The 13,218-nt window shown below is 53.7% G+C and overlaps 1 protein-coding gene across 14 annotated transcripts in view; it reads left to right on the forward strand.

Moving 5' to 3' along the window:
• The window catches only part of CX3CR1 (C-X3-C motif chemokine receptor 1), a 59,214-nt gene that overhangs the window by 40,575 nt on the left and 5,421 nt on the right, over positions 1-13,218 (forward strand). The window contains exons 1-2 of one of the 14 annotated variants that reach the window (XM_017675930.3): positions 2,735-3,452; positions 7,212-7,344. The exons of 11 other annotated variants lie outside the window; for them this stretch is intronic. Coding sequence is in view for 1 of the 3 variants with exons in the window: in XM_037014379.2 (XP_036870274.2) it covers positions 12,689-12,820 (132 nt within the window). In the remaining 2 variants the exon portion in view is untranslated. Of the gene's footprint in view, positions 1-2,734; positions 3,453-7,211; positions 7,345-7,397; positions 12,821-13,218 lie in introns of those variants that run through there. 2 more of the 14 variants (XM_017675928.3, XM_037014379.2) reach the window with 2 other exon arrangements.

Below are 13,218 nucleotides of genomic sequence, written 5' to 3' on the forward strand. Positions count from 1 at the left end.
GGTTTATTTTGCTGAAGAGGCCCTTTGTCAGTGTTACCCCAGCCCCCGGCTCCTAACAGAGGAGGCAGCTTCTCGGGCTCCTTCCGAGCACGGACAGGGGTTTCTCAACCTTCCCATCGTAATTCCCCAATAGCCCTTCTAGACGTTATGTTAACTTTCTTATGAAATTTTAGCAGCATAGAAGTGCTGTTTATGTACCGTGTGCACATCTGTGCTTCAGACGTAAAGCACAGGAACCAGTTTTCTCTACCTTGGAGGCAATGTCACCCCCACTGAGACTGGGTGTCAGAGACCTCAAAATGTAAATGTTAACATCAAATCCTGGCTCTGCTAAATTCTAACGTCAAATCCTCACTACCAGCTCTGTTGCCTTGAGCAACTTAGAGAACCTCCCCTTTTCCCCCGTTTTCTCACCTGTAGAAGGAGGGTAGCAGCTTCAGGGCCACGGAGACTTGAGTTTACCTGCTCAGAGCACTAACCCATCATCCAGCCCATACCTGTGCAGGGTAGAAATTTGCTGTGCTCACCCCAGGCCCGCAGCATCGAGGGGGAGGAGCTCCGTCTGACATGCAGGGCGTGGCCACATCCTCGTGCCCCTCCCACCGAGCTGCCCTCCCCTGCAGACTGCCCATCACTGGATTCTCCATGGCTCTGGCGCCCGGGCCAGCCGGGCTGTGCTTGGCAGTCACGGTCTCAATTAGAAGGGAAGCTGAGGGTGATGAAGAACTTGTAAACAAGTGTAGGGGAGGAAACACATTCTTATCCTTCGCTGGCTTCTGCTGGCTTTCACAGGATCACATCTGCAGACTTCAGAGAAAGGAAGGTGTCCCAGAGACCCCACTGGGTCTCCAGAAACTGTAGGGGAGGAAAAATCACTTTCCCTCTTCCTTATGAATTCTTTGCTAAAACCACTGTAGTAAGAGACAGATTAACAGGAGAAAATAAATAGAAGGTTATTAACTTGTGTACCTCACTCAGACACCCAGGAAAAAGGAGTAACACTTCTGCGTGACTTTAGAATTCAGGCTTAAATACCAGCTTAATAGGGAAAGGGCAGGGGCATGTACACCACTTAGGGGAGAATAAAGATTTTTAGGAAAGGTGATGGGCCCTTCGAAGAATAAATGGAAGACAGATAGTTTGCGACAAAGTTCACTGTGTGTGGCATCAGGACTTGTAGCCTCTTCTGCTCTGCTCAGGGTCAATCTTCCTGGGTTGATGAACCTCCCAGAGGGAGCATTTATGACAACTGAGTTATTTTGGAGGATCTGTCTTGAGGCAAATAAGAGGAGTTAAAGAGAAATCTCTTTGCCCTTGCCCATTTTCAAGTGCCTACAGCTCAATATGAACAATTTATCAATATCAGGCAGCATATCTGGGACAGTGTGTCCTGCTCGCCTTCACAAGGGTGAGCCAAAGGGACTGGGAAGGTAAGGAGCAAGGACTGGCCCAGGGGAGGGGCGACACCCAGAGAGGACTGGGGAGCTGGGACAGGGCCCAGGGAGGGGAACGTTCTCAGAACAGAGCCAGAGACCCCTCTGCGGAAGCCCAGGAAGGCATGCCATCTCACCAAGTTGCCCAGAATGCAAAGCCCAGCTGCTCCTTCCTTGGCCCGTTCCTTGGGTGTCTGCTGTCAAGGGATGAGGTGATGCTTGTGTGAGGCCACAAGCAGTCTTACTCACTGCTTGCTATGAAAGGGCAGCGTCTTCAAGCCCTGGGCTCCTCTGCCAGGCCCATCACCCACATTGTGGGCTCTGAGAGGCAGGGCAGTGGCCACAGGTATGCCACTGGCCAGGTGGTGAGTCATGAGGCCTGCTTTCTGTCAGCATCCACGGAACCATAGGCATACTTGTTGGCTTCAAGGGAGGGTACACGGGTGTCCCAGGCTCACCAGCCCACCCAGGGGGGAGGGAAGAGCAGCTGAATGTGGAGCAAGCTGGAGGGGTTGGAGAGGAGGGATCAGGCGACATGAGCAAGGATCAGGCAATGGCCACACACAAAGCCCAGGACTTAAACTGGCAGAGGAGAGCCCTGGAGGGGCTAAGTCATGGTGTGGGTTTCAGAAAGAGCCCTCTGGTTTGGGTGGAGAATGGTCAATGGGTAAATGGCAAGAGCAGTAAGGGACGCGGATGGGCACCGGAGGCCACATGGGCCTGCTGGAGGCAGAGGTGAGGGCATCAGATCTCAGAGCGGCTTGCTGACGCAGAGGGTGAGATTGTCCAGGAGACCATGGGACCCAGAGACAGGGACCAAGAGTCTTGGCCAGAAGGAGCACCCTGAGAAGGGGAGGGGAGACATGGGGATTGGGGAGGGGGCTGAGGAGCTGGCCCCATTGGGCATCCAAGACGGTTGGCTATGGGGTAAGGATGAGAAAGGGCCAGTTTAGAGGAGGGGGCTGTAGCCTCCTGGCCACAGCAGGGAAAAGTAGCCAAACACTGAGGCTGAGGGAACAAGGAAAGGAAACCAAGGTGGACTTTCTCAAAGGCTGGCATGCCACCCAGCCCAAGGCTCTGTCCTGGCTGGCCGTGGAGCTGGGGAGGCAGGTGGGCAGGCCGTGGTGGGTCCCTAGCCACTGAATATATGTGCACCCAAGTCAGACCAGCGCAGGCTGGATCAGAAGCGGTGAGTCAGGCAGTAAGGAAGTGGTAGGAAGGCGGGAGGCCCTGTGGTTAGGATTTGAGCTGCAGCCAGAGGAGGAGTTGGGGGGCCAGGAGTAGGACTCTAGCCTGGAAGAGTTGGGGTTGTGCTCCCCAGCAGCTGGGCCAGGGTAGCTATTGGGTGTGGGGACAGGACCCCAGCCAGTGTGTAGTGAAGTCTGAGCTCCTGGGCTCAGAGAGCCATGAAGGGCCTGGAAGGAGGGACATGAGGGGAACAGCTACTAAGTGTCTCCCAGCCAGGCGCTCACTGGGTGCTTTTTGGGTTGAGCGTTTACCGATTTCCTGCAGAGTCTGTCTAATCCAGAGGCCCGGACAGGGCCTGAGGGGCTGCATCTCTCCTGTGCCCAGGACCACACTTGGAGGGCAAAGCCCAAGGCTTCTCTACTTGGCACCCCAATGGGCCTGTGAGTACTGCGGGTCCCCTCTTATGGGCAAAAAACAGGCTCAACTTACTTCCCAGGGCCATTCACAAAGCCCTGCTCCCTGCCCTCCACTGTGTGGGGGAAACAACACACTGGAGTCCTCACCCCACCAAGCCGTGGGGTCTGCACCCATTGGGGTCTGCCAGGTCCTCGAGTTCAGACCCTCCTGTCTCAGCTGGCCTCTTGCTGGAGCTTCCGAGCTTGCCCACAGCAGCATCTAAAGATAGCCAACCTCACAGGAAACCAGTCACTATTGGCTGGCTTCGCAAATAAAGATGCCCTGGGAGCCGGGAGAGGGAGACACTCTGACAGAGTCTGCGTGGGACAGGGTGGCTGATTGGACACCAGAGTTCCCTTCCCAGGCTCAGCCCAGGTAGGAGCAGAGGACGTGGCTGGCACCTGTGGGCTCGTGGGTGGAGTATGGTGATCAGATGTCAAAGTGGGTTAGTGAGTGGGTTTGCTTTGCACCCTGATAAGAGAGACAATTTTCCTGAAGGTGCTGCAGGCTGAAAGTCCAAGGGGTATGGGGGCAGGGGCCTCAGGTGCCCACTGGTCATGTGCTGGCCCAGGGATGTGGTAGTTATGTTTCAAGGGCTGGGGAAATGCCCACAATGAGACACTACAGAAAAGCATCAGTTCAAACTGCCCTTGGGTGATACTGAGGAACGCTCAGCTTTTTGGGGTGAGAAAGAGCATTGAAGTTGCTATTTCTACAAAGAATTCTTACTCTTTTAGAGACTCACATTTAACTGTCTACAGGCAAAATGCCATGAGGTCTGGACTTACTGTTAAGTAAACCAGTGGGATTAGAGGAGCAGGTGCAATCCTGACTGTGAGCTGCGCACTTGAAGTGGGGTGGTGGGCGCAGGAGGTTTGCCTGTTTTGACGTATGCTTGAAAATTCATTTAAAAAATAGGCTTTCAAGTTAACATCTGCATTTTAAAGATGAATATAGTTAACATGAATATCAAATATGCATCACGATTGGATGGGAAAAAGCTAAAACCTAGCTGTGGTTGATTCTGGAAGTTGGGTTGTAGAGTTGGGTTTGGTTTTTCTTTTATTTCCATGATTTTTTGTGCCATCCACTTTTTTATAAAGAACATATGCATTGCATTTATCATGAAAGCTATTTTAATGACTAAATCACTGGCATAGACTCGACATTCAATGTTGGCATGTGCTGTCATGATCATTGTGAGGACACGCAGGCCCGGAAGGTCTGTGTGTTTGGAAAACATGGTCCCCAGGAAGAAATTATGAGTAAACATACATGGGGTGCCAGGCAGCAGGACACATGGCCGGTGAGGGTGGCCGAGGCATGTCATCCACTAGCCTGGCTTGTACCTGGCCTCCATGTCCCCACAGACCCTGCGGTATCTGCCCTGTAGAGTCACAGCTGGGTCAGGAGAAGGGCCAGGGCAGTTCAGGATTTCCCTGCTCCCCAGAAGTTCTTCTTCTTTTTCAAATTAAGATAGAAAACTGGAGGTAGAACAAACTTGGAACCAAAAGGAAGCAGATTGAACCATGCAAGGGGAGGGCAGGGAAACTCGTGTGCCAGGACTTCCAGGGTCTACTCAGGGACAGGTTAGCTGGAGCCCGAGGACTCTGGTGCACGGGGCACCTGTGCCCTGGGGGAGGCGGCCCTGGTGGAGCTGCATCCTCTGCCTTCTCTTTGCTTTACGCTCCCAGGGGGACGTGCAGCAGGAAACGGTTCTCACCCAGCTGAGATCAGCAATCCGGCTGAGGGGCTCTCTTGCCCCTGGGAGGTCAGAGAGCCCAGGTGGCGGCAAAAGCTTCGCTGACCTGTCCCAGCTCAGCCTGGAGATGCCCATGGCTTGCATTCCCTGTGCTGCGACTCTGCCCAGGCGAGGCTCCCCGCTGAATCCCACCTGGGCTCTGAAGGCACAGGCACCATGGCTGGATTGCTCTGGGCTCCCCGGCTGCAGTGGGGCTCTCACAGTGGTCCAGCCAAACCGCAAGCATTCTGTATTAGCGTCCTGGAAGGGAGGAAACACCCTCCACATGCCCTCTTTGTGCTTTGCTTATGCCTGCACTCCCTGAAGCACAGCACACTCAGAGCAGTGAGCTGCTTTCGACTTACATGACTCGATCTCCCACCAAACTATCATCTGGACAGCAGGGGAGGATGGGCCAGCCCCCAGCAGCCTCCCTCAGTCCCCTTCCTGACCGCCATCCCGGCCCTCAGGGACGTTGCCACAATCCTGGCTTTTCAGGCTATTGCTTCTTTGCTTGCAGTCTCACATCTCCCCACCTCACCGCCGCTCCCCTGCCCAGTCTGCATCCCTGCACAGTATGAATTATCACTGCCTTTTTGAACCTGCAGGTACATGAATCCATGCAGTAGGTCTGTGTCTCTAAAATGCAGGTACGCTGTAGGAGGTGCAGGTGCACACACAAACATGTCCAGGGCAGTGACACCAACCTGAGGGCCACCTGGGTGTGCATCCATAGCAGGGCAGAGGGCACAGTGGGGCACTCACACAGTGGGGTCCACGCAGCAATGACAGGGAACCAACTGAGCCACAGTGGCAACCAGGATGAGATACTCCCAGCAATGCTGAGATGATTCACAGACAAGCACTGAGTCAGCCCTGTCTGCAAGGCGGTCCTCTAGTGCATCTCCACCAGGCACAACTTCTGTGTCCATGAACAAGAATTACTGCACTGCTGTCAGCCTCCAAAACTTCCAAGTTGCAAATTAGCCTAGAAGGTGAAAGGGGGAGCTAGCTCAGAGGGTATGCCAGGATAGGACACCCAGTTATTTTTAAGTTTTGCCTATTTCAAAGCCTTTTATAACTTTTCCTCACAGCTCCTTATGCGTGGGATTCGAGGCCCCTCTGTCTACCCCACTCTGCTTTCTCTGCGTCTTTCTGAACCTCCACTCAGACTAACTGTAATCTCCCAGAAGCTCTGGAATGTCTCAGCCCCTCCTGACTCAGCCCCCTCTCCTCCTTCTCCTTCTAGCACATTCCCTCACACTCACACCCTCCCTGCCTGGCCTCACAGCCTAGGGAGCCTCGCCGTTCTCAGACCCTCAGGTGCCTTGGCTCCAAACCCCACCCCCTTTCCCCTCCCACCGCTGTCTACCTGGAAGATCCTCCCCGCTTGTCAGACTTTGCTTAAACGCTCTCAACCTTGCATTTCCCACAAGTTTCTTTACATTCTGCTGCTAAACAATAACAATTTACCGACACTTTATCTTAGCCACTTTTACCTCCACAGAATTTAGCACTGTGTCTAGCATTGGGGAAATAAAATTAAAAATAAAATCTCCAACCTGCAAAAGCCTCTCCATAAAGACAGTCAAGAAAACCATTTTCTTACTGAGCAGACATTAAAGTGGAATGCAATGTGCATTGTAGGCAATTCGCCAAGGCAGGGCCAAGCCAGAAAGCCTTCCCATGTTCAAACAGCCAGGCAGATACAGCCTCTCGCCCAGCGTACCTGTGGCGGGTCCTCAGGAGAGCTGGACAGTCCCACAGAGTCATCCTACCTCCTCCACAGCAGCTGGGGGGCCATCTGTATGAGCAGATGCACTTCGTCCAAGAAGAAATCAACTTCCATGTCCATGATGGAATGCAGCCAGGAAGCTGGGGCAAGGCACCCACCCAGGCAGGCTCTGAGCCCCACAGAAACTACGATCGGGGGCTCTGGGTACCCCCATTTCAAACAGATGGCTCCCCAGTCCTGGAGAAAGACACTCCCAAGTTGTAAAGCTGACAGAAGAAGCTACCATTATTTTCAAAAGGCCATCAAACCCACATTTCAAAGAGGAGGAAATATTTTCCAGGACAAGCTTGCTAAAGCTAATGCTCCCAGAAAAAGGAGGCAAAGGGAATCTCTTCCCTTATTTTCATGGAGAATTACACCCCTTATTTTTGTTTGTCCTTATACTGGCACATGATAGACATTTAAAGATGTTGACTTAGTTACTAATTAATAAACAAGCCTGTCTCTCCCCCAATTATTTATTAATTTTTTCCTTTAAAAAATTTTTATTTTTATTTTTATTTTGGTATCATTAATATACAATTACATGAGCAACATTGATCTGTCCCCCAATTATTGAAAAAAAAAAGGCAAAGCATTTCCTTTCAAAATTTCTCAGGTCACCTTGACAGAGATAAATGCTGTAAAGCACCCTGAAGAGGAACAGAAGGGAGGCGCTCAGACCCAGAACACGGCAGGGTCTGTGGAGGGGCAGTTTCCCCTGGTCAGGGGGTAATTCCGTGTTGCTCCAGGTGGGCTCATTGCTGAGGAATAGAAACTCGGTTTGTCATGCAGGGCATGGGTAGGAGTGGTGGAGCGTGGGGTCCTGGGTGTGGGGTTCGAGCCCCCGTTGGCCCCGCCTCTGCCCTCTCAGCTGTGACTCTCCCTGCACCCCGAGGGGTGTCATTAAACAGCTTCCACTGTAAATGAATCCCATCACATAATCCCTGGTAAACTTGGGGCCCAGACAGTGGGGTCAGGTTTGGGGCCAGGCTGAGAACTTTCCCACCTACTGTACAGTGAGGCTCACGACCTCGAAATCAGCTGCTCTGGCTCTGGCTCCAGACTGAACCTCACCTGGATGCTGGCAGGTGCAAGACCAAAGCTTCGTGTTACCTGGGAGGCCACTTCCACCAACTAGAGTCCACCCTGGAGCTGACCCAGGACCCGTGTTGCTCTTTAAAAATACTTCCTTCTGTTCCATCCTTGTTGAAAAGCTGGGTGTGCCAGAGCTGGCCCTTAGGAGTGGTCTGGTCTGATGCTCTCATTCCACACTCAGGAAACTGAGGCAGAGCTGGGCGTGAGCTGCCTGGGTCTCCCAGCTGCCCATGATGGGTTGGGCCCCTCTGAAGTACAGGGTCTGGAAAAGCTTCCCTCCCCACATCTTTGGAGGCAGGACCCTGCAGCCTTTTCCTTCTCCAGAAGAAAGGATCCCAGTTCCATCACCACTGTGATGGGAGCTAGATTTGGAGGGCTGGCAGTGAAGAGCACCAAGTTGTGACTGCAGAATAATACATCCCCTCTGCACCCCACCCCTGTCTTCCTGAGGGTCAGCCTGCAGGGTCCTGAGTCCGGAAGGAGAAGCCCAGGGAGAGTGCTCAGGTTGCGCCCTGGGCCCCACTCCCTTAGTGGGCTGTGCCTGCGCTGTTCAGTTCTAGTTCTGGAGAAGCGGCTGCAGGCTCCCCGCAGGAGGGACAGCATGATGCGGTGCAGGGACCGTGGTTTTGTGAGGAGTTGCCTCTGGCTCTGCTGGCCCCTGGGTTGGACTTTCCAAATCTCTCTGAGCTGTGGTTTAATTTGTGTGGGGGGTGGTCATTTCTCATTGGCATCATGCAGAGAATTAACCAGGATCTTCTGTGCATGACCCTCAGCAGGCATGCACCCTTGTGCTTTCACCCCAGGGCTTTCTGGGGAGGAACTCGGATGCTGGGGCAGTCAGTGAACAAAGGCATCTCCCAGGGAACACAGGCATCAGGGTTCAAGCCCTACCCTGGGGTTCTTTGATCCAAAGAACAAAAATTAAACCCTCAGTTTTCTCAGCATTAAACTGCACCTCAAACCTGGTCTTCCCTCAAGGCCTAAAAAGCCATAAATAGAGACCAAGAGGGTAAAAACCGGAAGTTGCTGCCCTGGATCTAGAAAACAGTGGACATGAAGCCAAAGAGAGGGGAGCAGCGTGAACAGGCAGTGGGACACAAGAAAATGGGTCTGGATGACCAAGAGGGTGGGAAGTGCAGAAAAGGGAAGCTGAGGGAGCAGCGGGTGAGGTGACCAGAAGAAGCTAAAAAAGAAATGAGCTGCCTGAGAAGAGGAAGTGGGCGGAGGAAGCACAACAGTATCGGGAGCCGGTGGAGATTTCTAGTCGGGATGGGATGTGCTCCTGTGGCTCACGGTGCTGTTTGGGGCTCAGCTCCACCTGCCCAGCTGGACACCGTGCAGCAAAACCTTGACTTAGTGGAATGCAGGGTGGGAGGCCCTGGCTCTGCAGAGGGCTCCTCGGCTCACGGTCCCTTGTGTGGCCCGTCGGCAGGCAGCTGCTCCCCTCCATGTAGATGCTGCTGCGGCTCCTCCTTGGACACCTGCACTTGGTTCCTGGAGCCCCAGGGGCAGGAAAGCCAGTGTCCACCTACGTGACAGCCAGTCAGGGCACTAGCAGCCCTTTGGCCTCCCTGGAGGCTCACCCTCGAGTGAGCTCTGGCCTTGTTCATGGTCCTGGCACATCTCAGAGGACCCAGAACTGAAAGGTCCTCCCTCTCGGCCCACCTAGATAAGGCTGCCTGGTTTAGCAGAATAATTAGCGGTGGAGGAAGCCCTGCCAGAGGTCAGCCTCCTGATATAAACAGCCCACACTCCCAGGGCTTGGCTGACAAGGCTGGGTTCCCACTGTAAATCTCCTTCCCATCCATCCAAGAATAGGGGGTCAGGGCAGCCACCGGGCCTCCACTTTTGCTTAGATGGGAGCTGGTGTCTGTGGCAATCAGATGTGCTCAATAGCTGTAGGAACAGGGAAGGGTGCTATGCCCGGGGCCCCTCTTGGGGAGCTGGAGGGCCTGCACTCACTCAGTGATGGAGCCTCTCCTCACCCACCCATCCAACTCTTAGCTTCCACAAAGTTCAGAGAATTCAAGGGCCCTGGCCCGTGGCAGAAAGGGCAGGACATTGGTGTCCCTGAGCACCTTGGGGAACTGTCAGCAAAGAGGCTGCTGTCGCCCCTCCTCCATGGAAGCCTTTGAACAAAGGTCTAGATACAATATTCACTCAACAAACACCCTGAGGCATCTGCTCTGTGCCGGCCCATCCCTCTGGTGAACGCTGGCAGGCAGAGCCGGATGGGACACTGTTGTCTGGGAACCCCCAGTCTGGGGCAGGGGATGCAAGGAAAATGGGAGAAATGTGCTGAAGTTGGGAGCCCCCAGGCCCAGACTGACGCCCTGTCACCTGCCAGCTTGTGGCCTTGAGTTATCCGCCACTCAGATGCCTCGACCTGCGCTTGAAGCAGAGGTAGCAATCCTTCCACGTGTTGGCCACAGTGTATGGAGCAGCTTTCACATGCTGCTGGTGACTGGGTAAGGCTATTTGCTCACTGGTTTATTTTAATTTTTCATATGACTCATATTATATTTTTATTTAAAAAATTTCAACTCAGTTAATGAAAAATTATCCCAGGATAGGTACTAGGTATACATGGTAAAAAAAATGCCACAGGTTTACAGTGAAAACCAAGTCTCCTTCCCTCTGTGCTGTGGTCTCCAGGACCCCTGTTCAGGGACATTGCTGTCACTTCGTAGTGTGTCCCTCTGGAGACACACAGACTTTACACAAGCATGTGCACACACACACACCCTACACCCCACACACTGCACACACAGGTTTCACCTAGCTTTCTTCACTTACCAGTATGTCTTGTTTCATCACAGAACATACAAATTGGCCCGGTGGTTGTTTGTTTAGTCATTTGTTTGTTTGAAAAACAGATGTTAAGTATTTGTTATTGGGATGGCTCGCAGTTTAACCTTATCTGTCCCCGCTGACGGACATGGGGCTGTCTCCCTTCATCACATTTCCTCGCTCTAGTGACCATGGCATTCGTGTTCCCTTGAGCACATGTGTGAGCCTGTCTCTAGCACTATCTCCTGTAAGCCACTGAAATGCTTTTTATTTTCGTGCTCTCAGTGCAGTGGGGCAGGGAGGAGGAGCCATGAGAGGCAGAATAGCCGGCTGCCCTAGCTGCTTCACCACTCGCTCTGTGCTGGCTGTCTTCTCCCCGCCTGGTCTGGCCCTGTGCCAGCCCATCTCCCTCCTCTCAGGTGGACGAGCAGGACTTGAGTGTGCACCCCGCTCCCCACTCCGGCCGTGAGAACAGCCAGGTACTAACTCCTGCCGTGCCTCTTGTGGCCACATTGTGTGCAGTGGAGCTGTGGATGATATGAGCAACAGGTCTCAGAAGTGGCCAGTGTGGTTCCTGACTCACGTAGGAGCTCAATGACAGCCATGTCCCTCCTATTACTGTCTGTGGCAGGTGGAGAATTGCTTATCCAGGGAACCAAACTGTGTGCATGCAAAGTCCTCAGGAAAAGGGGACAGTTCAGGGGTCTTTGCAGGGCAATCTGGCCAGCAGGTAGCCAGGAGGAGACTGCTAGATGTTGCTGAGCTGCCCTGAGCAGACCTTCTGGATGACAGGTAGTGGTTCCAAGCTGGACCATACCCCCTGACCAGCTACTTGCTCTTAATAAGAAATAAGGTCAGCAGTCAGGCCAAATCACCCTCCCAGAGTGCCACCTGAGGTTGCCCCCATCTGCAAAAGAGAGGTGGACACACTCCCCTCATTCTGTCTCCATCTGCATCTGTCTGGACTCCTCCCATTGAGATGATGGCCTCTGTGATTGAGACTGTTCCCAACTGGTGTCTCCATGTGCCCTCCTGCCCTGCTGAGCCCAAAGCTGTGGGGCTGTCACTCGTCCCCTCCAACCAGGACCCCCCGGCTACTTTGGGGTCTTGGTGCAAGTTAGATAAGGCAGTCCTGTGCCAGGGCAGCCCTGGGCCGGGCACTCGCAAGGCAGGGCTGACCTGGGACCTCCTTGCCACTCAGCCCAGCAAGGGTTTGTTTCTGATTCTCCCTGCCTTCCCCATCCTCTGTCCCAGCTCCCGTCTCCTGTCACCAATACCCCTGGAGCCATTCAGCAGGGAGGGAAATTGGATGTAGGGCTGTCCTTCAGGATTGCCAAGAGCACCGAGCAGTAGGAGTATTTAGCAATGGGCCTGACAATCCAGTAAAAGCTCAGTAAAGGATGACTGTCTCCCCATTCCTCCCACGAAAAAAAAAATCTGATAAGAAAACATATTTCAGGGGAAAAGAAATGAAACAACCTTTAGAGACCAAATGGCCACATGCCTAGGGTGGTAGGGAACTATACAAATAGTGCAGTCCACAGGCAGCCTGGATGATTCCTGAAGTCCAAAGGGCCTCTGTCTCCTCACCCCACGCATTTATTAAGTGCCCGCTGCACGCAACGCAGGTTGCCAGGCACTCACCTCAGAACGGCCCTGCGAACAGGCATGAGAGTGAATCGCAGTCTTGCAGATGAGCAGGTTGAGGCCCCAAGTTCACCCAGGGTCCCTGGGCCAGAGAGGGCAGCCGGGATGCAGGCGCGGGAGAAACCTACTGCAGCCTTACCCTCCCTCCCACCTCCCTGCTCTCCTTCCTCCACGACCCAGGCACCCTTGCTGGGAAGTGTGCAGAGGTCCCTGTGTGGATACATAGGGCCAAGAGTGAAATCACACCCACCTTATGCAGACAGGGCAAAATCAAGCTAATCCAATAGCACAGAGTGCCTGAGCTGCAGGACTGAGTGCAGGTAACACCACTTTCAACGGCCTCGGCCTGCCGAGGTCAGCTTTGCCAGTGTCCTTCACCGGGACACCAGGAGGAGCCCTCCTGCACAACCACCAAGGGCTTGACTCTTCCCACTCCTACGCAGCATGTCAGGGCAGAAAGGCCTCTGCAGCAAGCCACCTGCTCCGGGTAGCCATTCCCCTGTTGCCCCACTTCTCAGCTTGAGCTATTTTAAACTGGCATTTGTGTAGCTCCTGTTTCATATGGTTAAATCTAAATATTATCAAGTCAGCCTAAAGCAGAGAAAGTACACGCTCTCCCTGGGGGTGAGGACTCCACCTCAGCCTGGGGCACCCCATCAGAAAGCCTGGGTCCACGCCCTCCTGGGAGTCTGGGTAGGATGGGCCAGGACACCAGGCAGAGGCTGGGAAGGAAGAGGGAGAGGGAGGGCCTGGCTGGGTGGGTCCTCACCAGACGTGGCCTTGGTTAAACCAGCATGAAAAAGAGGCCCCAGGGTGTGGAAACTCCCTTGGCCGGAGAAGTGTGAGCTTTGCCTGTAGCGTGGTTGGGAGGGAGGCTGCAACAAGGATGTGTGTGCTCTGGATGCTGTGAGTGGTGTCACAAGGAGGAGGCCGGGGGCCAGCGCAAAGGGCAAAGGGCTGCCCCTGGAGCGGGTGACCAGCAAGTCCTGGCTGGGAGGCCGGGGACCAGGGCTACTTCCAATCTGGGCAGAAATATCTTGTTTCAATTTTTGCCCAGAGAGAAACAGGAAATAACAGGGGGGAAGGCCAGG

Source organism: Manis javanica, chromosome 15, assembly GCF_040802235.1.
Source record: "Manis javanica isolate MJ-LG chromosome 15, MJ_LKY, whole genome shotgun sequence".
Lineage (NCBI taxonomy): Eukaryota > Metazoa > Chordata > Mammalia > Pholidota > Manidae > Manis > Manis javanica.